The sequence below is a fragment of the Prionailurus viverrinus genome, chromosome A2, assembly GCF_022837055.1.
Source record: "Prionailurus viverrinus isolate Anna chromosome A2, UM_Priviv_1.0, whole genome shotgun sequence".
In the NCBI taxonomy this organism is placed as follows: domain Eukaryota; kingdom Metazoa; phylum Chordata; class Mammalia; order Carnivora; family Felidae; genus Prionailurus; species Prionailurus viverrinus.
The window spans coordinates 31,351,986-31,376,031 of NC_062562.1; the positions used below are offsets into that span (position 1 = coordinate 31,351,986).

Below are 24,046 nucleotides of genomic sequence, written 5' to 3' on the forward strand. Positions count from 1 at the left end.
TTACGTAGAGGGGCTGGCGAGCTACTATTTGCTGTTTATTAGACTTCTTTGGAAAGCTCTCATATCCCTGGACACCATTAAGTCCATAGAGTAGAAACTACTGCTATATAAAACCAACAATCAAGCCCCTAAACCCACTGAAATCTCCTGTTTTGTTTGTTCATCTGTTCCCCATCACACAGACTCTTTCAGAAGAGACGAGTGATTTGAAGGGTGAAAACGCAGACCTGAGGGACAGACCCTGTCCCTTATCGACCTCTGGAAAGGCAACTGTAATGGATGGGATTAAGAAAATGTGCATTTCTTCTCAATCCGGCAACCTTAAAAAAAAAAAAACAGATATATTTTCATTCCTAGTTGAATCAAGAGTCCAGAAACGAACACAAATGTTTGGATGTGGTCATGTTATTTATTCATAGTATATTTTCACAATGTATTAATAAAGGAGAATAACACTTATTCATACACTGAGTATAACTTCTTATGGAGCACTCTGGAGTTTGGGGTTGGAGGATACTCCCAGGTTCTTTCTAATCTCTTTGGGTTTTGGGGGTTTTGGACGCGGGCAGGATTTCAAACACTGAAGGTCTGCCACGGGTCATTGGCAATGACTCCCCTTCAATCAGGTTGGAAGGGCTGAGAGACACTGACTTCAGGACTTCCATTTTGGACATAAGTAACAAAGAGTGGGTTAATGGAAGATTGGAAAGACTCAGGTGTCTTCCACTCCACGGTTTACGTCTTCTCACAAATGCTAATTACTGCAGCAGCCATGAACTGGCAGGGTCTCAGGCTCATGGCCTGAAGAAAAGTCAGGTCACCAGTCAATGCGTTTAGGCAGAAGGCAGTCCTGATGATGAGGGACTGGTTTTGAACTTCTCCGGGTGTGCTGGGGGTGCTGAAGGTCACCCCATCCTGAGCATCCTCTGTCTTGCAGCTGATAAACGGGGACACCATTTTAGAACGTCTCGGCAAAATGTCGAGTATCACTCTGTAATGCAGTGGCTTTGGGGTCTCCTCCATTTGACTTCAGAGAGATCTAGGCACCATGAACTGAAGCAAAGTATTAATAACAGTAACAAAAAGAACAGAGTCCAATCCTCTTCCAAAACAAGCGTGTCCAAAAATAAGAACAAGTGGTCTTGCTTTTCCAAGTGATTCTGTCCGTCGCATTCTGTCCTTCTATGCCTCCCTTTTATTAAACGTGTTTACATTTCTGAGTCTGGTGATCACTTAAATATATACATTATATAGCACCAAGGCAGCAATTTTTTTTTTTCCCAGAGATCACATGAAACTGAATAGTTAACATAACTAATGGCTGGTACAATCTGTGACATCGCTAAATTACTTGTTGGCGGATACTTTCCTAGAAATGCCAAAATACACTCACACGACTCTGTAGCACCTTGATGGCAGCTAGGTTGTTTTAAAAAGACAAATTACAATTTCATAAAGGTCACAATAAAATATTTACAGATAGGAAGTAAACAATAGTGTACCGTGATAATGAAGGATCACTTTTGTCATAGTACTACATATAATGTAGAGTACGTAAAATGCAGTGATTTGACTGCAGGGGACAACATAATGCAAAAAGCAGTCATAATAGAATCATTTTACGTACAAAAATATTACATCACAATAAATAATTTCAAACATAAATATTAAACTTTACATCATTAGGATATTCCACATATATATACACACACACACATATATACAGATATATATGTGTGTGTGTATATATATATGTATATATGTGCATATGTACACACACACACACACACACACACACACTCATACAAGTCCTCACACGCCCACACGCACACAAATTTAAGGTGGAGGTATTGCATTACTATCCTTCATCCATCCCATAATGGCTTCCTTTTCAGAGCACCTGGAAATAAACAAACCAAATAAGAAAAGTAAATCTCCTGTATCAACTGCGGTAAGTCAAGAGTAGATAAGCCAAAGATTTTTACGTACAGAATTTAAAAAATGACACTTGTTAACTTCTCTGGATTTTAAAAGTGATGTATGTCTGCTATAGGAACATGGACGTTTCAGGGGAGTATATAGAATAAAATAAACTCCTAGCCTGAAATCCCCCACGTGAGATAATGCTTTTCAAATACTGGCACCGTTCCTTCTAGTCTTTTTCCGAGACATACATGTAAATATTATAATATACACTCACTCAAATTTTACTACACATAAACACACACAATACTATTTTACTAGATATCAAATATGTAAAATACATTTAAAATGGGAATCTCTAGTGGCACCTGCTGACTTTGCCTGTCTCCATCCCATCTCATCTTTCCTGATAACAAACGCCTCTTTCCTCTTCTAAAGGAAGCTGTCAATCACCCAACTCCAGGTAGGTACATGAGTTCAGGACATTGTCTCCTGGACGTGGCGACTGGTTCAGAAGTGCCCATGTGGCAAACAAGAGCCTGAGTTCTTGTGCAGAATGAATGCTGGATGTGAGCGTTTTTGGGGGGGCAGCTCATGGTGTTGGGGAAATGGTCTGCCTGAGAATGAAGCAAGCCTTGTTGGCTGATGGGAGAACAAATGAGTCCTGATGACTCCGTTTGAGCCTCTGGATCCAGCTATGCCTGCAGCTAGCCCACTGCTTGGATTTCTCAGTTCTTTAAGATGATAAGTTCCTTTTTTTCCTGTTGCCTCTTGCAATAAAAACAATCCTAACTGAAGATCATAGTTTTGACTACGGATTTCAATTAAACTGAAACACTGATACACAAATGTCAAGTAGGTACTCCTGTGTCAGGATCTTGAAGAGCCCTCCAGGAGAGTGGACTGCTGAAAGCTTGAAATAAGTTGCAGAAGGGTCACATGAGTTGGCTGAACTCATACCTTGTAGCTGAAGGCGCGGGGACCAGAAAATGAGTGACCGATTCATTCCTCTGCCCAGCAGAGGGAGCACTTGCCAGCATAATGTAGTGAGACCAGGAATTCTCAAACCTTCACGCGCATGACTCTCTTGTGGATTTGTCAAAATACAGATTCTGGCTTTGTAAGTCCAGGGGAAGGCCTGAGATTTTGCATTCCAGCAAGTTCCCAGGTGATGCTGATCATGCCAGTCCTTGGATGACACGCTGAGTCACAAGCGTGTGGAACAGAGCATTAATTGAGAGCACTGGCTTTGGGGTAGGACACTGATGGGTTCCGCCGAAGGAATCTATTGTGATCGTAAGCAAGCTACTTAATTATGTGGGCCTGAGCTTCTATCTGTGTAATGAGGGTAAGTGGCCCCTCTCGTGGCTTTACTATGAGGTTCAATGAAATAATGCCAGCAAAGTGTTCAGCCTGGTGCCTGGCACAGTCACAGCTCAATGAATGTCACGAATATTATTAATGCAGTACTCTCGGGCAGTATCTCAAAAGTTAATCCGTAAGTCACTTGAATCAGAATTCCCTGTATCAAAAATACAGATTCTTAGATGCGCCAGAGACCTCAGGACCTCTAGAGATGGAGCCCGGCTAAGTTTTTAAAGAAAAACTGCAGAGGAATCTGACGCAGAAAGCCTAGGGACCTCCTATCCAAGGGCGGAGAACAGATGAACAGGGCAGATGAACAGGAAAGAAAAAGTTAGAACAGCCAGTCAATTTCAAGATGCTTAACAGTCACCTTTCCGGGGGCAAATGACTTGGCTACATTTGCTAATCGTGAGTTTACAAAATAAGAGAGAGAGAGAGAGAGAGAGAGAGAAACGGGGACCTACTTACCTTAACTATAAAATTCGAACCTCCAGGCCAGTGCCAGAGGACGGAGTACATTTCCCACAGTAGCCACCGCATTTTCCCATGACTCGGGTACCGTCCTGCAAGAAAACGCATGCTCTCAGACTCCCTGCCCGACTAGTGTTTCCAAGGCTTGCGCTGGCTTTTTGGACATCTTTCTTGCATGCACGGGAGGTAGGCCTTCTGAATAGAAGCAGACCCCAACGTCCCCACACGGTCTAAAGCGGAGGCTGACAAACTATGGTCTGTGGGTCCAATCCAGCTTGCCACCTGTTTCTGTGTGGCTCATCAATCATCGATCAAGAATAGCGCTGACATTTTTTCAATGGCGAGAAGAAGCAAACCAAGAACCGAATCTCCTGACATTTGAAAATTATACGAAATTCAAGGCTCCGTATCCATAATAAAGTTTTATTGGAACACAGCCATGTTCATTCATTCACTTAATGTCTGTGCCTGCTTCTGGGCTGTAAGAGCAGGATGGACGGTGGTGACAGTTCTCATTGCTTTGCACCGCGACTCAGCACACTGCAAACCACAGGGACACAGGGGTGACTTAACAGCGTTTGCAGTGCTGTGCGTGTTGCCATATCCTAACGTTGTATTTTGTTTCATTACCGGCGCATACCATCGTGTCAGAACAAGAAACGTAAAGGGACTGTGTATGTTGCTCTTTTAAGGCTCTGTTGTATGTGAGCTCTTCTGTTATCAAACTTAGATGGCAAAGCATTGTGTTTCTCGTGCAATGACACCACAGCTGTGCCAGGAGTATACAATATACACCATCGTCACCAACCTCAGCCTTAGCACACGTTTCCAACTCACAAGGAAAGCCATGGTCATAAATTTAGAAAATTCAAAACCGAAGATCTCACCGTAGCATTGTTTCTTCCCAACGATAAAAAAGTGAAACCGAGTAGGGGCACCTGGGTTAAGCAACTGACTTCAGCTCAGGTCACGATCTCACGGTTCGTGGGTTTGAGCCCCGCATTGGGCTCAGTGCTGACAGCTCAGAGCCTGGAGCCTGCTTTGGGCTCTGTGTCTCCCTCTCTCTGCCCTCCCCTGCTCATGGTCTGTCTCTCTCTGTCTCTCAAAAAATAAATAGACATTAAGAAATTCGAAAAAAATGAAACTGAGTAAAAATAATGACACCAAGTAAGTTTCCAAGTGGCTGATGTATTATTAGCTAAGCCGGGAAAACAGTTTGCCCCATGGTGAGTTAAAGACATCCTTGTTTCATTGTTAACAGCTGAACAAACGGGTCCAGAGAAAATAAATTGTTCAAGACTACAATCGTTTTCGGGAGGAAAACAGTTGCTTGAAAAATCGATGACACTGACAGTAACATCAACAATCAATTAAAACACGAGGCAAATAATTTGGGGGGGGGTGTTGTTTTTTGTTTTTGGCTCCTGATGAGCTGATAGGTAGGTATTATGGATATCATTCAGTTGTTTATTTGAGATGATGCTGAGCGTGAAGTGACTGCAGACTTGGCTTCCGGGAATAGTCTGTGGGAAATGAATTCAGGCAAGACAATTTCAAAGAGGCTGAGAAAACACTAGCACAGAACAGCTGAAGTGGAATCTACCAAGATGTGTTGGCAACTGACAGTGGTAAAAAAAAGTATGTGAACGCAGAGAAAGCTTTAGTTGGTCAAATTTACAAAGCTCATAAAAACGTAAGGTGCCTGAAGCCTATAATCACTTAACATATTATCCATCAGTAGGTGCCTGGTGGAAAATAGAAGAACCCATCAGGTGTTACAGAGCCAGGATGAACAGCTTTTGCTACCACGACCTTATCCATCATGAGTTTTATAGACTTTCCTTGTCAGAACTAGAAACGGAACACCCTGACCCATGTTGCCATCTAGCAGTTTGATAACTTAGCAGTCGACAGGTTGGACCGTGAACTTTCGAGCTCAGAGCTGGGATTAACATTTTTTTTCTGAACGAGAACCGCTCTCAGTCGCTGTAATTGGACACCCCCCTGGCTGTGCGCATTAGCTTTTGCTATGGATCTGACAATATTTCTTAGGGAATGGAACCTGAATTTCAAGGCAAAAGTACATTTACAGGCACAGCTTACCCTGGGGTAAAGTCATTTCAACGTCAATTAACATTGTTCCAATCGTAAGTAGAGTGAAGCCATTTACGTGCTCTCCATTCTGCTGAGAATGAAGACAAGAAGCCGTATCTCAGGCCACATACATTTTTGGTGAATGTACTTTCTGAGCTTGAGTGGCAGCACCCGCACCATGTTCTGGACTTTGGGCTAAGTGCCGAGCAAATTTCATATCTCAAAATCCATTTAACAAGGCATTTGAGAAGCTTCTATCTCGCCTTCAATGGCAAGGGCTTAATCTGTGATGTAATGACGTACGAAAGGGCGAATACCAAGAGAAAAATCGAATAGGATTCTAGAAATGCTTGCCAAGGTGTGAATATGCTCAACTGAAAGGACATGGTTGTGGACTATATCAGTGTTTGACAATACCTATTTGTGTAAAAGAAAGTTTATAAAGATGAAATGCAGAAAATCTCATCGCTGACCCGCATTAACAAATACTTATCATCAACTTTGATAACAGAGAATTAAGCAAAATATGCAGCTAATTTAAGCAAAATATGATCATTTCTGAATATTCCATGGTTCTCACTGCTAAGTATGTTTACAGAAAAATGTACTCAATTATTATTTTTAAAACTGAATCAATAAAAATGTTGTGCAAATTTGTTTTCACTCTTGTCAGATAAATACATATACGATAGCACTGATTTTTGCCCCCTGGCTGGCAAAGTCTAAAATATTTATAAGTAAGTATTCATGATTCAGTTTTTCACAGAAAAAGTTTGCTGGCCTGCGGTCGATCCCTTCCTGACTCTCCAGATGCTCTCATTTCCCTCCACCCCACCCCTGACCTCTGCCTTTCGTTGGGTTGTTCTTCTGACGTGCCCCTTATATAACTTTGCACATGCAACACCATGGCCTATGCCTGGAACTCTCTTCCGTGTCCCTTGCCCATCTGTGTACACTGGACCACCCCAGTTTTTGACTGTTAAATTCTTTAGAACCCAGCCTAGCAGCCACTTTCTCTTAAAAATCTTCCTTACCCAGTCACCTACCACATAGCATCCTATAAAACTGGGTAATACTTTCTTTACATCTGTCTTCCTGCTAGAATGTAAGCCCCACGATGGCAAGGTCAATGTCTTCTTTTGCTTTTAAAGTTTATTTATTTTAAGAGAAAGAGAGAGAGTGAGAGAGAAAGAGACAGCCAGTGAGCATCCTCATGGGAGGGGCAGAGAGAGAGGGAAAAAGAATCCCAAGCAGTCTCTGCACTGTCAGTGCAGAGCCCAATGTGGGGCTCAAACCCCAAGAATCATGAGATCATTACCTGAGCCGAAATCAAGAGTCGAACGCTTAACCGACTGAGCCACCCAGGTGCTCAAGGCCAATGTCTTTTTAAATTTCAAGGTCTCTAGAACCCAACAGTGTGTGGCTCAGGCTGGGACTAAATACAGATTTCTTGAATGAATGAATGAATGAATGAATGAGAGGCTGAAGCTGATACACACTCTTCTTTTTGACCCGCAATTCAGATCGCTTGCTGAATTAATTCCCCTAACACTTTACCATGCTGTGAAGAACTCCTTGTCTAATTGTGACATCATATCTCACTGTGTAAATTTCCCATGTTGTGTTAGCCACCCCCCACCCTTTCATTCCTGCACAATGTTTGGCATCTTGGATGGTTCACACTTTTCACTGTCGAGAGAAACACTGTGATGAACCATATTTGTGCCTGCATTTCAGGATATCTTTGGGCTACATTCCCAGAACTGGGTCAAGGTCATGAAGGTTTGGTTCATATTGCCAAACTGTGAAAGTCTCTTGCAAATAACGGATAATCTTGTTTAAAAACAAAGGGAAGAAAAGCTTTGTCAATTTAACAAAGAGAACAAAATAGTTCTTCTCCCTTTTAAAAATTTGTTTGCCTTTGATTATGAGTGATGTTGAGTTGGAAGAGTTATCTATTTCTAAAACTCAAATTGGTTCTGCCTTTTAAACTTTTTTTTTTTTAACATTTTTTAAATTTATTTTTTAATGTTTATTCATTTTTGAGGGGGGGAGGAGCCAAGAGAGAGGGAGACACAGAATCGGAAGCAGGCTCCAGGCTCTGAGCTGTCAGCACAGAGCCAGACGTGGGGCTTGAACCCACGAACTGTGAGATCACGACCTGAGCAGAAGTCGGAGGCTTAACTGACTGAGCCACCCAGGCGCCCCTGACTGGTCCTGCTTTTAGGGGCCCGTATTAATTCTGGAGCCAATCTGATACCATCAACTGGATGTGATGCCAGACCAGCCAGCCTTCCAACTAGGAACCTTCTCTGGAGGCTAAATCGCTGGCCTGTGGGTCTTCAGAATTGCTGATGTGCTGTGAATGTCTTCTGTCTCACACAAGCTCATGCTTTCTTCACACGCTCTCCGGACCCAGCAGTAGAGAGAACCACAGTCAGACTGCCTGGGGCTCGTATTGCATGTTTAAGCAACTCTCTAAGCCTCAGTTTCCTAGAACATCTGTAGAATGGGGATAATATTTGTCTGCCCTCAGAGATCTGCTATAAAAGCAAGAATGTATTCAAAGTGCTTAGCAGAGTTCTTGGCCTGATGTGCGTGCTCAAAAAATATTAGCTATTATTATCATAAAGGCAGTTTTTCATGTGTGGATCTCCATCATAGCCTTTTCTCACGAAGAAGAAGAAAAGTCTGGGCAATTATAAAGGTGCCGATAATGGCTTTGCAATGTTCACGCTATTTCACTAATCGGGACTCTGTTAATGTGATTTAGATCAAGTCTGAGCTAAAACTTACCATTTTTGCTACAGAACACAAAGAAAAAAACATACCAAGAGAATGATTAGCATAAATATGATTGTCATGGAAACAGTGCCTATTTCAGAGAGAAAGGTACGCTTTCCAGCATCTTAGAAGTACCTACTCACATACAATGAAACACTAATTATAAATCATTTTTATTTTCTTCATTAAAGCAAGTACTCTAAAAATCTCTTTTCAGTGAGTATTTTGTTAGCTTAGTTTGCGCTATTACATATAATTAAAACGAGAGATTCTCTGCTCAATTATGAATAGTTTGTATTTCATACTTTTCGTAAATTTTTCTGGTTTCCTCCATCAACATGAGGTAGGCTTTGTGATTTTACTTGTGATTTTCTTGAAGCGTATTGATTTACATTTCTTTCTTTCTTTCTTTCTTTTTTTTTTTTAGTTTACTTATTTATTTTGAGAGAGAGAGAGAACATATAAGCAGGGTAAGGGTAAGGACAGAGAAAGAGGGAGGGAAAGAATCCCAAGCAGGGTCCACACTCTCAGCGCAGAGCCTGACGCGGGGCTCGAACTCACAAACTGTGAGATCATGACCTGAGCCCAGATCAAGAGTCAGATGCTTAACTGACTGAGCCATCCAGGCGCCCCTGATGTACGTTTCTTTGGCGTGTGCTGGTGGTGAACTGCCCATAAAACATGGGAGGTATATGTATTTCCCAATATAACCCTACACAGTCACATATATGTGAATATACCCATTGTTTAATATTTAGAATATATTTAAATCTCTAACTTCTACAGGAACGTATGGAAGAAAAAGTACACATGTCTAAAATGTCATTTTTCTCTCCTGGCCTGCAGTATGATTTCTATGTTTGCGGACAGTTGGATTTTCACAAGTGAACTACGAGGTAGGAGGCAGTACATGGAAGATGAATGAGCATTCACTCCGGACCACATATACACTTGCACCCCGCCCCAACATGTTCATCTCGTGTTCCCTTAACTCCACTGGTTGTAAATGAGCTACAAGATATGGGAAGCAAAGACAATATAAAAACAGGGAGGGGGACACAACGGAAGAGACTCTTAAATATGGAGAACACACAGAGGGTTCGGGAGGGGTAGTTGGGGGGGGGGGGCGGATGGGCTAAATGGGTAAGGGGCCTGAAGGAACGTACTCCTGAAATCACAGTTGCACTACATGCTAACTAACTTGGATGTAAATGAAAAAAATAAATTGAAAACAGATATGAATTGAGGCCATCTCCTCTATGACAATGCAAAATTCATTAATTTTGGATTTCAAAGCAATTCTTCAATCTACAACCCTCCCTCAGCGTAAGGAATGTCTGTTAGGCCCCAGGGCCAGGCAGCCAGGCCTCAGAAACACAGGCCCCGCCCCTCGCCCCTTGCTGACCCCACAAATTCCCCAGGCCTGCAAAGAAGCAAGAAGACTGGTGGGCACCTCTCCCATGTGGCCTGAAGTGAACCTCCCTTCACTCTGCTCAGCTCTCAAGGCTGTTCCAGAACCTCCTCCTGGACGTTCAGATAGCAGCTCTGAGGATGGGCGTGGGGAGCCCCGGGAGACCTCTGGATGGGGCTGAGGGCCTTTTCGTATCCTGAGCACATCTGTGAGCTGAGGGGGGCACAGAATGTCACTGGCAGAGGAGCTCCGAATTCCAACATCTCCTTTCCGATCTCACATCCGGGCCATGCTCCCCTTTCTGTGGGTCTTCCCCTCACACACAAGCGGGGTAGAAACTCAAGTTCCTGTGCACAGCAGGTGCACCTAAAGCACCGCTGGGAAATAGGGTTGTCCCTCGCTCCCAGGTGGGGTGGGGACCCACCTGGTGCTCTGGGGTGCCAGCCACCAGAAGTGATTCTGCTGATTCAGTTTCACCCTGGACAACTGGCGTCTTCCTGTAGTTTTGCTGGGGAAAAACATTTTATTGCCAACCAGGTTTGGAGAATTGAGGTTTTCACCATGGCTTTTTCTTCGTAGCTCTCAGCAGAAGACGGTAGGAAAGTAAGGGAGGATGATCGGAGGCTGAATCAAAGCAGGGCCTCAGTCCCTCGGGGCAACCAGCGAGTATGTAATGGGGGGAGCAGGACATTGCAGGGTTTTGCAAAGTGTATTCTAAGGAACACCAGATTATTCGGGGGCAACCAAAAAGTGTAACTTTGAAAAGAAGGTTCTGGGGTTGGTCTAACTCAGGCCAACCGTTCTGGAAACGTGGGCTGAGACCAGGGCCATCAGCACCACCCAGGAAACTGCTAGAAATGTCCATTTGGGGCCCTTCCTGAGGCTGGCTGTGTTTTTAACTAGCACAGTAGGTGATGCACGCTCCAGTTTGAGAACCACTGATTTAGGGCAACACTGGCTTCGATAAAGTCACATAGGCTTCCTTCCTGTATAGTTCATTCCAACCTTTAGTAAGCTCAGGCTTATTGTGCCTCTTCAAGAAGCAAATAAAATATACAATTTTCTTCCAAATGTCATTGGCCAGGGAGGCCTGTGTTCGGGGCACGTAGTCGGGGGATGCTGCTCTGAGAGCCCCCCAAGCAGGTGAGGCACACAGGGCAGCACGTGGCACGGCAACCAGGCGCCACAGATGGCTCCGGCCGGGCTCCCAGGGATTCACAAGGAGTGCTCAGCAGACCCTGGAGATTAATTTTGAGCTCCGGCTCTCCGGGCTGTCACGGAACACCAAGAGTTTTTTGTTTTTTTTTTTTCTTTTTTTGCTTTTTCTTTTCTTTTCTTTTTTTTTTTTTTTTTTCCGGAACACCAAGATTTAAAAAAAGAAAAAAAAAAATGCTGGCAGGCAAATGTCAAACCAACCCCCTCCAGGAAAGGCGGAACTTCTCCCAAACGCTTGGGAAAGAGCCAACCCGTCTTTGCAGGGCAGTGATCATTCTCTCCAGAAGGTGGCGCTCTCCGCCGTAATTATTTTTAGGTTCTGGATGCAAACAACAATACTGATAAGGGCTGACGGGATTGAAACTTAGCTAACGGAGTCTACATAGACGGTTTCCTACGGAATCCTGCTTCGTGTCTGACCACATTTTGGGCAGTTAATGTTGTTGTCCCTCGGAGTGACTGAAACATAATATATGGCCCCTGGGGGGTAGTGGTGTGGAAGAACATAATCATTTGGTGGCATATTCTAAAGCAGGCGGGCCGTCTATCAGCTATCTTTATTCCTTTCAGTGCAAAGGAAAACGGTGAATGATTTACGAGCAATCAATGGGGACTGGCTTAGAGCAAGACAGGAGTCAGATTTTTCTTTTTTCTTTTTTTTTCCCCATAGACAAATTTAACCCTGGAAGCTGAAAATTGGGGCTCTAGAAACTCAGGGATTTCCCTGGGAAGTCACAATTGGATGTTTCGTCCCTTCCTGGGGGGGGGGGGGGGGGGGAGCAGCTTCAATTTCTTCTTTATATTCATTTTGATAAGTTTTAGCAGATAAAAATACAGGGCACTAAGATGTAAGTTTCAAATAAACAACAAGTAATCTTTTTAGAATAAGTATGTCTCACACAGTGTTTAAGACATGCATGTAGTAAAAAGAAAAAATGTTCCTTGCTTATTTGAAATTCAAATTTAACTGGGCATCCTCTACTTCATCCGGCAACCCTACTCTGGAATGATAACCCCTTTCCCTGTTCTCTTCCTCTTTGTCCTCCCCCAGCCACATTTCTGAGAAGACCCCGTGTGAGGGTCACGGCTGAAGCAGGACCTGGGACCACAGGCCATACTCTGGTAAATTTCCCCTTTGTCTTTGGGGTCAGGTTCCTGTCGCAGGTTCTCAGAACTGAGGGAAGGCTGGAACACGCAGCAGTTTCTGTCCTGGGTATATACAAGGGGAGTTAAAAATTCTACCCCTGCCTGGGAGGTTCCCATTCAGTCAGTCTGGCTGGGGTCTGGGCACATGCATTTGAAACTTTTCCAGGGGATTCTGAGAAACACTGCCGAGACCAGGGTTTCTCAAGCTGTGCCTTGCTTATGATCCACCTGGATCATAAGACCTTGTTCATGGAGACCTTGTTCTGCGGCAGATCCGGACTTAGAAGCCACGGGCCCCCAGAAACTGCATTTGCAACAAGCCTCAGGTGATGTTGATGCTCTATGTGGACCACACCTTGAGTGGCAGGATTTTTGAGCATGAAAACCTGGTAACTGTGAAACCCCTGAGTGTTTCTCGAACGCTCTGCGAACATCACCTGATAACATCCCTACCTTCCAGCCTCTGTTGTATTTCCATTTTTTCTTGGAAAACAGCAGCAACTGGAAAACTTGGAAAACAACAGCAACAAACAAACATCCTGTGCCCTACGTTCACAAAAGGAATCTAATGTTGGCTAATTGCAAGGTGTTGGAGCTGCACCCTCTCTCAGAGGCTTCTTAACTGCTTTCAGCTTCCCCGTTAGGCATCGTCCAATTACTCGGATGGTTCACAGGTTGAGGACTCAGGGAAGGATTCACCGGAAGCGAAGCAAGGCTCTTTCGGATAAACTCAACTTACACTTGCTTCACCTTCAATTTATGTCCTAAATTTCCTTCCTGACACTTTGCAAAATAGTTTCAGCAAGTGGGAAAGCGCGTTCGTCCCTTTAGCACCACCACAACAGACCCGGCAAGGAAGGAAGGAAAGAGAAAAAACCAAAACCCAACGGAAGCCACTAGGTCACCTTACCGGGGACTTCTTAATGTCGGAGACCGCGTAGTTCCCTTGTGATATCCATCTGGCTGAGTCAGTTAAAGACAGGCCGGTCCCGTAAAGGTTGATGCTAAAACGACCCTGGAATAAATAGCCAATGAAAAAGACTTTTAGTCCACGTGATGTCCTAAGCAAAGGCCACACAATGAAGGGCCCTTGGAAAGGAGAAGGACATTAATTAATTACGATAGCTACTAATTAATGAGGGTGGTTTTTTTTTTTTTTTGGAAGGTGGGGGGAAGTCTGGGCCAGGCACTTTACATGCATGCTCACAAGAGCTCTCTGAAGGCGTTCTCTTTACAGATGGGGAAACTAAGGCCCGGTGGAGGTGACTAGCTTCTGCAGGAGTCAGTGCGAGGCCAACTCACATTTTCCTGACTTCAAAGTCCTCGCTCTCAACCAGCGCCATTCTGCCTCCCTAACCCAGCAATCCTGATGTTGCTCACAATTATCAGATTCCTTCAGGAACAAAATGCCACAGTGTAATTTTTCTAACAAGATCTCGCTGCCAAAGCTTCCCGGGCCTCCGCTTCCCCGTCACGCTGAGCACTGCGCGTCCTAAGCACAGCAGGGCGGGACTTCAAAGGACAGGTGCGCTCTCCGGGATGGCCAGCAGAGGGCGCGCGCGGCCCGTTCTACACAGCCTGCAGCGGGACCGCCTCTTCCAGGCCGGGGATCCCGGATCCCAACTCGCTCCAGGATTCCTTTCAAAACCGGGCCTCGGTGTTTCCACGTTTATTTCTAAGGAGACGCCGCCGCAGAGCTGCTCTCCTGCGTTGCCCATCTGTCTCTGTTTCTCCCTCGCTTGCAAAAATGACTCCACAAAGGCACCTGAAATACTTTGCTGAGGCTTCCTCCCCCACAAGGAGCGGTTTCAGATCTGAAAATGTTCTGCACCAACACGCTCACGGTGAATGTTTCCTCTCGGAACCTGACACGGTCCCGTACTTTGTCAAAGCAGTCTTTAATAAGGCGAGGCGGACTCCGCGCCGGCCAGGCCTATGTAAAAATCGGGCTCTTTCAGGGAGGGAGAGGGGGGATGAAATCTCAGAACCTCAGTTTGTCCACCTGTAAAATGGAAGATAGTAACAGTATCTGCCTCAGCCTACTGTAGGGAGGGCTAAATGAAATTAGCCATGCAGCACACGGCTGGTACCTGACTTCAGAAATCCTGGTTATTGGTTGTTTTGTGTTGGGTGTCTCGCTCCAAGAGGAACAGTAGACTTAGGGGAGGGACTTGGCATTGCTTTATATCAATAATGGTCTGTAACACATAGGTGCTTGATAGATTGTTAATAAATATTCTATCTTGGCTTGTCCACTATGACCTGGCAGGACTAGGGGTACCCTGCAGGCTCCCTCTCTGTGTCAGTGCCATCACTATTTCCTAAGCAGAGCTTATCAACCCCTTTGGAGCCTTAGATTCCACATGTATGACATGGGGACAAAATAACATTCCAATTCTCGGAAGTGATGCGAGCATCGAAGTTAGTGGCTCTCCGTAGCGGACGATTTTGCCCCTGGGGGGAAATCTGGTAATTATCTAGAGATCTTTCTGGTTGTCATAACTGGCAGGTGTGTGTGTGTGTGTGTGTGTGTGTGTGTTACTAGCATCTGGGGGGTAGAGACCAGAGGTACTGCTAAATAGCCTGCGATGCACAGCACAGTCCCTACAACAGAGAGCGATCCAGTCCAAAACACTGATTTTGCTGACGGTGAGAAACTCTGGTTGTGACCGTTTGGATTTTTCCTAGAATCCAGATTCCTCTACTTTTCGTGTAGGCTTAACTTTCCTGAGTCCATCTGTAAAATGGGTTAGTAACGCCTACGATGCAAATAGGAGGGGGTGAGGTAGAAGGTAGAGTGCATGTAACTCATTACCTGGCACAGAGTAAGTGATATTTAAAAAGTATTTTTGGAAATTATGACAGTACCCTACAGGCGTTCGTGGTTGGTAGGCGAAGTGGCCTCAGTAAGTGTCCGTGATTGTGGCTGCCCTGAGGCACGAAGCCCAGTGTTGCCCGGCCTCCTCAGATACACACCTCTCCCAGCTCTGCTTTCTCACCTGCTATTTCCTTATTTCACTCTCCTGCCTGTCCTGAGGCCGTGTTCACACCGTTCATTATGGCCAGACCCCACTGCAGCCGAGGATCCCTCTCTTTCTCCCCTTCCCATCCTGCTTCCCATGCGGATGGTCTGTTCCCCCTGCACTGCAGGAGAAGGTAGCGCGATCTGCTTTGACCTCAAGGTTCCTGCAAGGTCCAGGCCCCTGACCTGCCTTCTGGCCCAAGAACTCCCCCCGCTGATCCGAGCGTCCGGTGTCTAAGCACCTTCCATACACACGTCTGGCTAGATCTGCCCTCTCGGAGCGGGTGACAGACCCGATGGAACGGGCGGTCTTCCTCCTCGTTCTCTTTCCACCTTTTCCAGCACAGGGGACCTACGTTTTCAGCGGATAATGACCACCTTAAGTTAAGGGTCCCGTGAGGCGTGAAGACTTACTGTCCTCTGAGCTCCAGGTGAGACATCTTTGCCCCTACAGCCCTCATCTTCGAGGGGTAGAGGGTGTGAATGTTATAGCTACTACCTCCTGTGGCTGATTTAAGAGGGTAAAAGTAATTCCGGGTTATGCATGCACTAGAGGATCCAGAGGGATTTGAGAAAGATGTGCCTGAGGCTAGGAGAGGTTTTGTTCTTTGTTCAGACAAAGGAGAAGGCTGCAAAGTCCTCTCTGCAAGTGGGGTCAGGCAGACCTGTCTGCCATCGTGGATTTGCACTCAGACACATTTGGGATCAAATCCCGCCTCTACTGAGCACCAGCTGTGTGGGTTTGGGCAACCCCCCCCCACCCATGTCTCTGTGACTCCATTTTCTCATCTGAAAAGGGGGGACATTCTCGCTGGTGGCTGCTGTGGGGTGACATGCCACACCGACCTAGGAATGCTGAGCCAAGTCTAAACTCTAGTAAACACTCAGTGAATGCTACCAATACCAGCATCAGTAACAGTAACGCCGCATCCCCTGTGGTCAGAAGAGGAAAACACATTCTGGCTACATTTCCCGTTGAGGGCCCTTGGGGGACCTGCTCTTACTGCTAAGTCGCCAAAGCCACAGTGTGAACGAGGAGGAAACAGCACATTCCCTTTGGCTTCTGTGCAATCAGCAGGTCACAGGAGGGGCCGACCTCTCCAAAGCTCCTCGCACAAGGGTGCTTGTGCGGACCTTTTCCTGGAAAACCCGTCCGCAAAACTCAGGGCTTTCATCAGTATACGGAGTTGGTGCTCAATAAATGTCTAAGGGATTGAGTTCTGAAAACCCCTGATATGGCTTGAAGAACAGGCTAGGAAAAAATACAAATTAGCTTCTCACGGGCTTTGGGTTTTCTCATTTAGCAATTGCTTCAGGGTCAGGATTTAGCAAATCAATAAGTTCATTTGTCTCTGAATTATTAAAAGAAATGAATGCAGATTACCTTTCATTTACCTAAACTTCCCCAAAGATGCGCAGAGAGAAACAAGAAAATCCTCAGACTTTTGAAAAAGGCAGGACAGGGCTAATCTATTAGCTGTTAAAATGCAACCCACACCAGTGGGGTGTTTGAAGTCATCTGCTGCTCTAAAGAAACAGCACTTCAAAAGTTTTCAATTCCTGGGTAATAGAGGAGAGGCCCCCTTTTACCATTATGTCCTTTGTTTATTTTCTTTCTCCCTGAGAGCTTCCTTTTCACTTCCCTAAAATGTTTAGCATTGCTTTCTGAAGCTGGGGGCTGAGAAAACACTTTGTTAAAAGAAAATTCAGATGTGTTTGTCTTCGGATGGTCTCTGATTGGGCCTAAACCCATCCTGGGGAGATGGTGTATTCCCAGTGCAGCTCCCCGTCCTAGGATTCCCAATGCAGCTCCCCGTCCTGGTCCCCAGACTTTTGAAGGCCCAGGGGCGGGGGGGGGGGGGGCGGAGTGGGAAACTCCTGGCCCAGAGTTTAGCAACGGCCTCGTGAGGACCCCTTTCGAACCAAAGCCAGAACTGGGGCCAAGTTCTCCTGGCCGGAATCACGGAATTCGTCACGCCTTCTCAGGGCCGCAGCTTCTTGCAAAGATGATGCCGATTTTGCAAAAGTGGCGCCAGGCAGATCCTTACGACAGCGCGTTTCAAAATATCCACACCTCCAGGGCGGCAAGGGCGTGTGGCAGTGTGGCTGGGCAATGAGATGGCCGCTGAGCGGCTCTGCTGAACAGCAAATCCAGCAGACGATGATAAACTTGCCCTTCGTCTGGACACTACACGTTTTATACATCTAAGGAGGGATAGCAGTTTTTCTGTCACACAACGTTTGCAATTTGTAACGGCTGACCGTGGTGGTGGGTTAAAGCGCGCTCGTCCTGGCTTGCGAGAGCCGATCGTGTGCATTTCTGCCGGACTCCCCATTTGGGGACATAACGCTGGTGGCTTGAAATCAGTTACGGCGCGTGGGGGTGGGGCGGAGCGAGAGTATTTACACCTGGGAGGCTGGCAAAAATGCTACAAAGCAGGACTTGTGATTTTCTTAAAGAGCCAGTCATGAAGCCTATACCGGCCTGTCACTGACTGTATAACATTCACTCTGAACCAGCACGGTTTGTTTAAGCAAAGCCCCTGCCCTCTGATGCCTAATCTGCTTCCAGATGTTTACCGTTATAGCAGGTGCACTTTGCTGCATGCAGAGGTTTGCCATGTAGCTCTGAGCGGTTCCTTAGGAAACACTCCTAGGAGTGGCGTGGCTAGATGAGTAGCTCGGAGCATCTCTGAGACTTCCTGCAGGGGGCCAAACTGCCCTCCAGAGCAGCTGTTCTAACTGTATTCCCGGGAGCAGAAGCAGCCAGGGGTCCCCTGCGGGCAGGGCGGAACGTGGGTCCTTGGTGGGGGGAGCCCTTAGCACATACCTGCGGGCACTTGGCAGCACTGTAGCAGTCCCCGGCTGTGGCAAAAGGGACAGGGTGTCCTTCGCTGGTCCGGGCAAACTGCAAGTCAGTGGCTGCGGGGTTTTGCAGAAAGGGAGAGGAGAGAAGTCCAAAAAGGTACAGAAGGGATAGGACAGTCACAGGGAGGCGGGAGGGAAGAAGGATAGTGAGAGAAAGAGTAAGAGGGAGAGCGGAGAGAAAAAAAATACCCGAAGTGTCATTAGTGAGCAAATGGATCCAGATGTGCAACAGATCCAGATGTGCACTGCTTTCCCCCTTGGATCTGTGGTTCAAGAGCCTCGCTCCCTGGGTTTTATCTGCACGGTCTCTCCATGGGAGGAAAGCCAAAAGGGAGGTTTAAGATGACTTTGGAATCGATTCTCACATAAATAAATAAATACGTGAATCGTGTCCATTAAAGGTAAGCGTCACTGGATGGCTGTCAGTCTCCTGCGTACAGCCTCCCAGCTGTAAGGATGGGAAGAAATCGGCTACAAAAGTATCTCCAGCTACTTAGGAGTTACTTCCTGGGGCTTTAGCTGCCCTCCCATGGCCAATGCACTATGCCTGCCAAAATGTGGCGCAGTTAGAACCCTCATCTTGAAAGTATTAATGGCAGTTTCTCAAGTTTGGGGCTACCTTGGAGTTTAAAAAAAAAAATCCAATGAAAACAATGCTTGTGTTTTTAACCTCTTCATAGCTCCGGAGAGCAGCTCTACACAGAGCAGGAGGAGTCGAAGCAAGGATCTCACAAAAGCCATCGCTGGTGGAAGGAGAGGCCGCTTTTACCTCTCCGCCTTGCCTTTCGGGAACAGCAAGAGCCCTTCATCTTTCTACAGTTAACCGAGCTCCAGTGGGAAGGAAGTCTGAGCTCCCTGTCCCGCAAAGAGAGGGGCCCTTGTGGCCACAGCACACCGAAGCCCCGAGTCTCAGCTGGAGTGTTTTTCTAAGCGGAAAAACTGCAGACTCTCTGCCTTTAGCCCCCATCAGGCTCGCGGAAGGCGATAAAAAGTAGCTTGGTACAAATCAAGTTTCATCCACCTCGAGGGGAAAGCGATGCAATATTACGGGAGCAACGGTAATGAGCAAAAATTAATTATTCATTATTTCTGTTTTTCCTCTATTCGAGGGAACACGTTTGGATCGTTCAGCTATCTACAACCACGCCTATGATTAACGTCCCTACGAAAAGGCAGTCTTGGCTGCAGGATGAAATCAGCTCGCGAGGAGGCTGGTTACAAGAGGCAAGCCCGTGGTCCGCTTCTCTTCTGTAAATCGACAACTGGATAAAATTAGCTGTGTCCCCCTGCATGTGTGTGCACTGTGCAGGGGGGAGGCGGTTGGGGGAATGGAAGGTTCCATGAGAATCTCTTTAAGGCATGCAGCTGCTCTGTCTTCTCCCTTCAAAGCTTCTGCTACTACCCTTCCTTTCCCCACGCCGATACCCTGTGCCTGGCTAACTGCTACTTGACCTTAAGATGTCAGGTTCAGTGTCATTTTTTGGGGGGATGCCGTCCTGACTCCCCCCCACTGCAGTGGTCCCCTTTTAGTGGCCCTCGCCTACTCCACGCGTTCGTTTCTCACAAATCTGACGGGAGCTCCGCCCTGGGCAAGGCATCTTCCAGGGACTGGCTGTAGAGCAGTAAAACGGAAAGGAGCCAACCCCGCCCTCACGCAGCGTGGACCCCAGTGGTCGTCGCTGGATGGCAAGGCAACCCATCTCGTTCCCCCGCAGCATCTCAGAGCCTTGCCCCCGGCCAGTGTGCGGAGTGCAGTGCGCTGGCTGAATGGGGAGAGGAATGAGCACGTCTCCTTCTCCGTGACATTCTACCGGACTTACTTATTATCTGCATCGTGGTCAGGTCTATTCTGATTTTCTGGAAGCTGGAAAACCCAGCTGCCGTGTAGTCCTTCCGACACTGGCAGTCATCCCGTCGGCTCCCGTTGTAGGGACATTCGGTTGGGTTGTGCAGCCTACGTCACAGAGAGAATGTTCTGGTGAGGACGGCAGCTACTTCCGGGGCATCCCCAAGCTGTCTGTGCCCTTCCGAGCCCAAACACTCCTACCTGTGCCCGTATACCTCGGAGAAGTTTTCTGAGTCACCGTGGACCAGGGTTATGAACTCTTTGGGGTGGTCAGACTGCATCCCTGCACAGAATATCTGAAAGAGAGGCCAGAGATAACCTAGGAAGAGCAGCTCAGAGGTGAGACCATGGGACCCAGGGCGACTCACTCTCCAATCATTCTAGAAATAATGACTGATATCCATCGTTCACCTTCAGGAGCTTTCCCGCGATGAGCAGAAAGTATTCACCGTCTTCAGTGGCACCTTTCAGTCTCTTTACCTCCTTGCAGTTCTGGGGTAACTCACCTAGAAACCACGAAACGTACAAAAGGAGTGTGATGCTCCTGGATCCCCCCGCTGTCTGCCTGAGGAATGAATGATACTGTTCACACTAATACTTTGCAGCTTGAAAAGGTGGGGGGGGGGGATAATTTCCTTAGAATAAATTCTTTCCCTTTTTGGGGGTAAATGTTTTTTTTTCTTTGAGTTTTATGGAGAGGTAACTGACCTATAGCACTGTATAGGTTTAAGGCACAGAGCATAGTGGCTTGACTTCTACAGATTGTGAATAGTTAGACACTAAGTTTAGTTAACATCCATCATTTCCTACAGATAGATGTATAAAAATGTTTTTTTTTTCTTTTTGATGAGAACTTTTAGGATCTACTCTCTTCGCGACTTCCAAACGTAGCATACGGCAGTGTTGACTATGGTTTTCACGCTGTGCATTTCATCCCCAGCACGTATTTATCTTATAAATTCTCTATTTCCAATGAGGGTGGGCAAACGAACAAGGAAACCCTGGTCTTCGTGCTCCGGAGGAAGGGCTTCAGCTGGCCCACTTACAGTTATAGATATTGTGACAAGTTTTCCTTTCTTCTGGCTTCAGGTCGGCAGGGCATAAGTGGCTGGGCTGGTCCTCGTTGGTTAAACACTGCACAGATCTGTGTGTCACTCCCACACCACAGGACACTGAGCACTGGAAGGCAGACCAGAGTCAGTGATGCAGCCCCGGAATCCGGGAGGACTTGGGGTCTAGTGATGCGGGGCTCACAGCTCCACATCTGAGGTGTCATTTCAGACCCTAGGCTGCTGAAAAAAAGTGCTGACGTATGTGCAACACTTACAGTGGAGCAGTCTCTGTGCTAAGCATTATACATCCATGTTCATATATGCGTGTATCTTACCTGTGTATTTATATTTACATGTATAACATATATACTTCTATATATGACATATATATACGATGTATAATTTTCTCATTTAAGCCTTACAAAAATTTTCTGAGATAGTACTCCCATTATTCTATTTTTACAGAGGCGATTGGGGCCCAAATGTCAAGAACTTGTTCAAGGTCATGGTAGAGCCAGGATTCAAACCCTAACCCCTTTCGACCGATCCTGTACTTTGTCTCGTCACCTGGCCACACTGAGAACCTAGTAGGCCGGAGCCAGGGGGTGGTGGCAATACTCCAAGGACAGTCGCAATTTTAAATGTTCTCGCTTACTGTACGCCTAATGCAGTGAAATACTCCCGTTGAAGAGGGACTAGAGTCTGCTGACTTCCTAACCGCGGAAGCAACAACGAACTCTTCTGTAACTCTTACTAGGTGACAGAGTTCCGGGAGCTGGTGTGGAAAAACATCGTGGTAAAAAAAGCATAACGTGAAGTGTGCTATTATGATCTATGAGCTGTTTACATATTAACTCGTCCCTTCTTCACCACCACCCATTTTGCAGATGAGGAAACAGAGACACAGAAGTGTTGCACCTCTCACTCAACTGGCAAGTAGGAGGGCCAGGATTCACAGGGCGGGCGTCTGGCGTCGGAGCCCGTGCTCTAAGCTCTGGGTTTGGCCACCCTGCCGAACGAGAAGAGAACCTTCTCTTCCCATCAGCCCACCTCGAGGTGCTAAACGCCAGTGTCTTCCCAGCATCCCTCCCGGAAGGAGGATCCCTTGGGACGGCCGAGGCAGGACATGTCTAAGGTGAAGTCTGGGATCCCAAAGCTTTCCCATTTGATCACCCAACAGTCTACTTACGCTGCCCCAGTTGCCGACTCTCCAGCTGGCCGACACAGGGCACTCCCTCAGGTAGCACGGATGGACGCTGGGGGGCTGAGTGCCCGGGCAGTTGACGGCCGTTTGGTAGCTGTACTCATAATTCTCCTTCCCGGTGTAAATCTCGCTACAGGAGACGAGCCTTTGTCTGTAGCCCTTTCCACAGGTCACTGAGCACTGGGAAAACAGGGGGTGGGAGGAGAGGCTGGAGCAGCGCCTGGGGGCAGCCCACAATAGGCCCCTGACCCCCACATCCAACGTTGACCCCGGACGACGCTGCAGAGAGCTCTCACTTTATTAGCTTGTTTGTGCATCGCAAGCGGCAGGCCCCAAGCGCACCGCGGACAGACAACCCTAAAAGTCGCCTTCGGGGATCTAGTGTGGCCCCCGCTGCGGGACAGGGCGCTCTGAGCCCTTGCTTTGGATTTCAAGGGGAGGAGGGGAGGAGGCTCCAGCTGTCCCTGGTTCCATTTAGACGCTCCCCATAGCCCCACTGCACATGCTTCTCCAAACTGGAGATGTGGCCACGGGGGACGGGAGGAGGGCGTGTCACAGCTCACCTGAGTTACAGGTGAAACCCAAGCACTTAGCCAAAAGGGGACTTGGGCACAGTTTTCCTTTCCTGCTCCGTTCGTTTTCCTTTCCCGTCTGCCCCGCACTCAATCTCCTTCTCTCTTTGCTCTCCCTGCCCATACGTCTGCACCGATAATGTCACCCTTCTGCTCTCCTATCTCTTTGCCTATCTAACCAGATCAGGCCGTCACTTTACCTGTTGACCATCATTACACGGCATTTACAAATATGCAAACAACACGCCAAAGGAGAGAGAGAGGACGTCTTACTAGTGTCCAAGATCCTTCCTGTGATGAGACACCTAATTGGATATTGACGCCATGCTGAAGTAGGTTCAACCTCCCACGCTAAGCACTTGATACAATATATTTAGAAAATAAAAGTGCATTGTAGTGAATTTAGTTTTGATGGTGTTTTTTAGACAATGTGGTCAGATAACCGGCCATCCCCTGGGAAGGTGTCACATAAAATTAAGCGAGAGGATCAGGATTCTCTAGACCAAAGGTTGCCGGAGGCGTCCTGGATGAACCCCCGACCCAGTCCGCAGCAAGTGGTGTGGTCTGCTTTCTCCAGGGGGCGCATCCATGAGGTCTCACTAGCTATTAAAAGCCACAGTGTCATTCTTTCCTAACATCTCCTGAGCTGGTGCTTTCAGCCACGTGGCTTTCGTCTCCTATAACTACCTGTTCCAGGGAGAAGATACCTCTTGAAGAGGTCCTGGAGGCAGGAGGGTGACAGGCCCAGCCAGAGGCACACGGAGCATCCCTGGTCCTTCCTTTTCAGATGGCTCGAGACCTGGAAATGTTGTGCATGTTTCTTCCTTCTTCGGCTGCCACTGTTCAAATGCTTGAAGAGCCAGCAGAGGCCAGGCCCGGGGAGGGCGAGGCTGGTCTGGGGTGTTTCGTGTGTGGGCAGATCGCCAGCCAATGCTGGGTCTGTCTAGGCTGGGAGGGAGGAGGGGAACTGGTGGGGAGGAAGGAGGCAGGGAAGCTCTTACTCTTGACTCTCCATGCCCTGGGGGGTCATGTGCTTGCTTCATTATGAGCATATATTACTTTTCTAATGTGAA

General features: G+C 47.0%; 1 protein-coding gene across 4 annotated transcripts in view; it reads right to left on the reverse strand.

Moving 5' to 3' along the window:
- Positions 1-389: 389 nt before the first annotated feature.
- The window catches only part of ADAMTS9 (ADAM metallopeptidase with thrombospondin type 1 motif 9), a 162,490-nt gene continuing 138,833 nt past the window's right edge, over positions 390-24,046 (reverse strand). For all 4 annotated transcript variants that reach the window (XM_047850811.1, XM_047850812.1, XM_047850813.1 and 1 more), the window contains 9 exons: positions 22,387-22,581; positions 21,192-21,324; positions 20,557-20,651; positions 20,347-20,441; positions 20,120-20,253; positions 18,262-18,353; positions 13,320-13,424; positions 3,757-3,851; positions 390-1,900 (listed from right to left, as the gene is read on the reverse strand). In XM_047850811.1, coding sequence (XP_047706767.1) covers positions 3,762-3,851; positions 13,320-13,424; positions 18,262-18,353; positions 20,120-20,253; positions 20,347-20,441; positions 20,557-20,651; positions 21,192-21,324; positions 22,387-22,581 — 939 coding nt within the window. In that variant the 3' untranslated portion in view covers positions 390-1,900; positions 3,757-3,761. The remainder of the gene's footprint in view (positions 1,901-3,756; positions 3,852-13,319; positions 13,425-18,261; positions 18,354-20,119; positions 20,254-20,346; positions 20,442-20,556; positions 20,652-21,191; positions 21,325-22,386; positions 22,582-24,046) is intronic.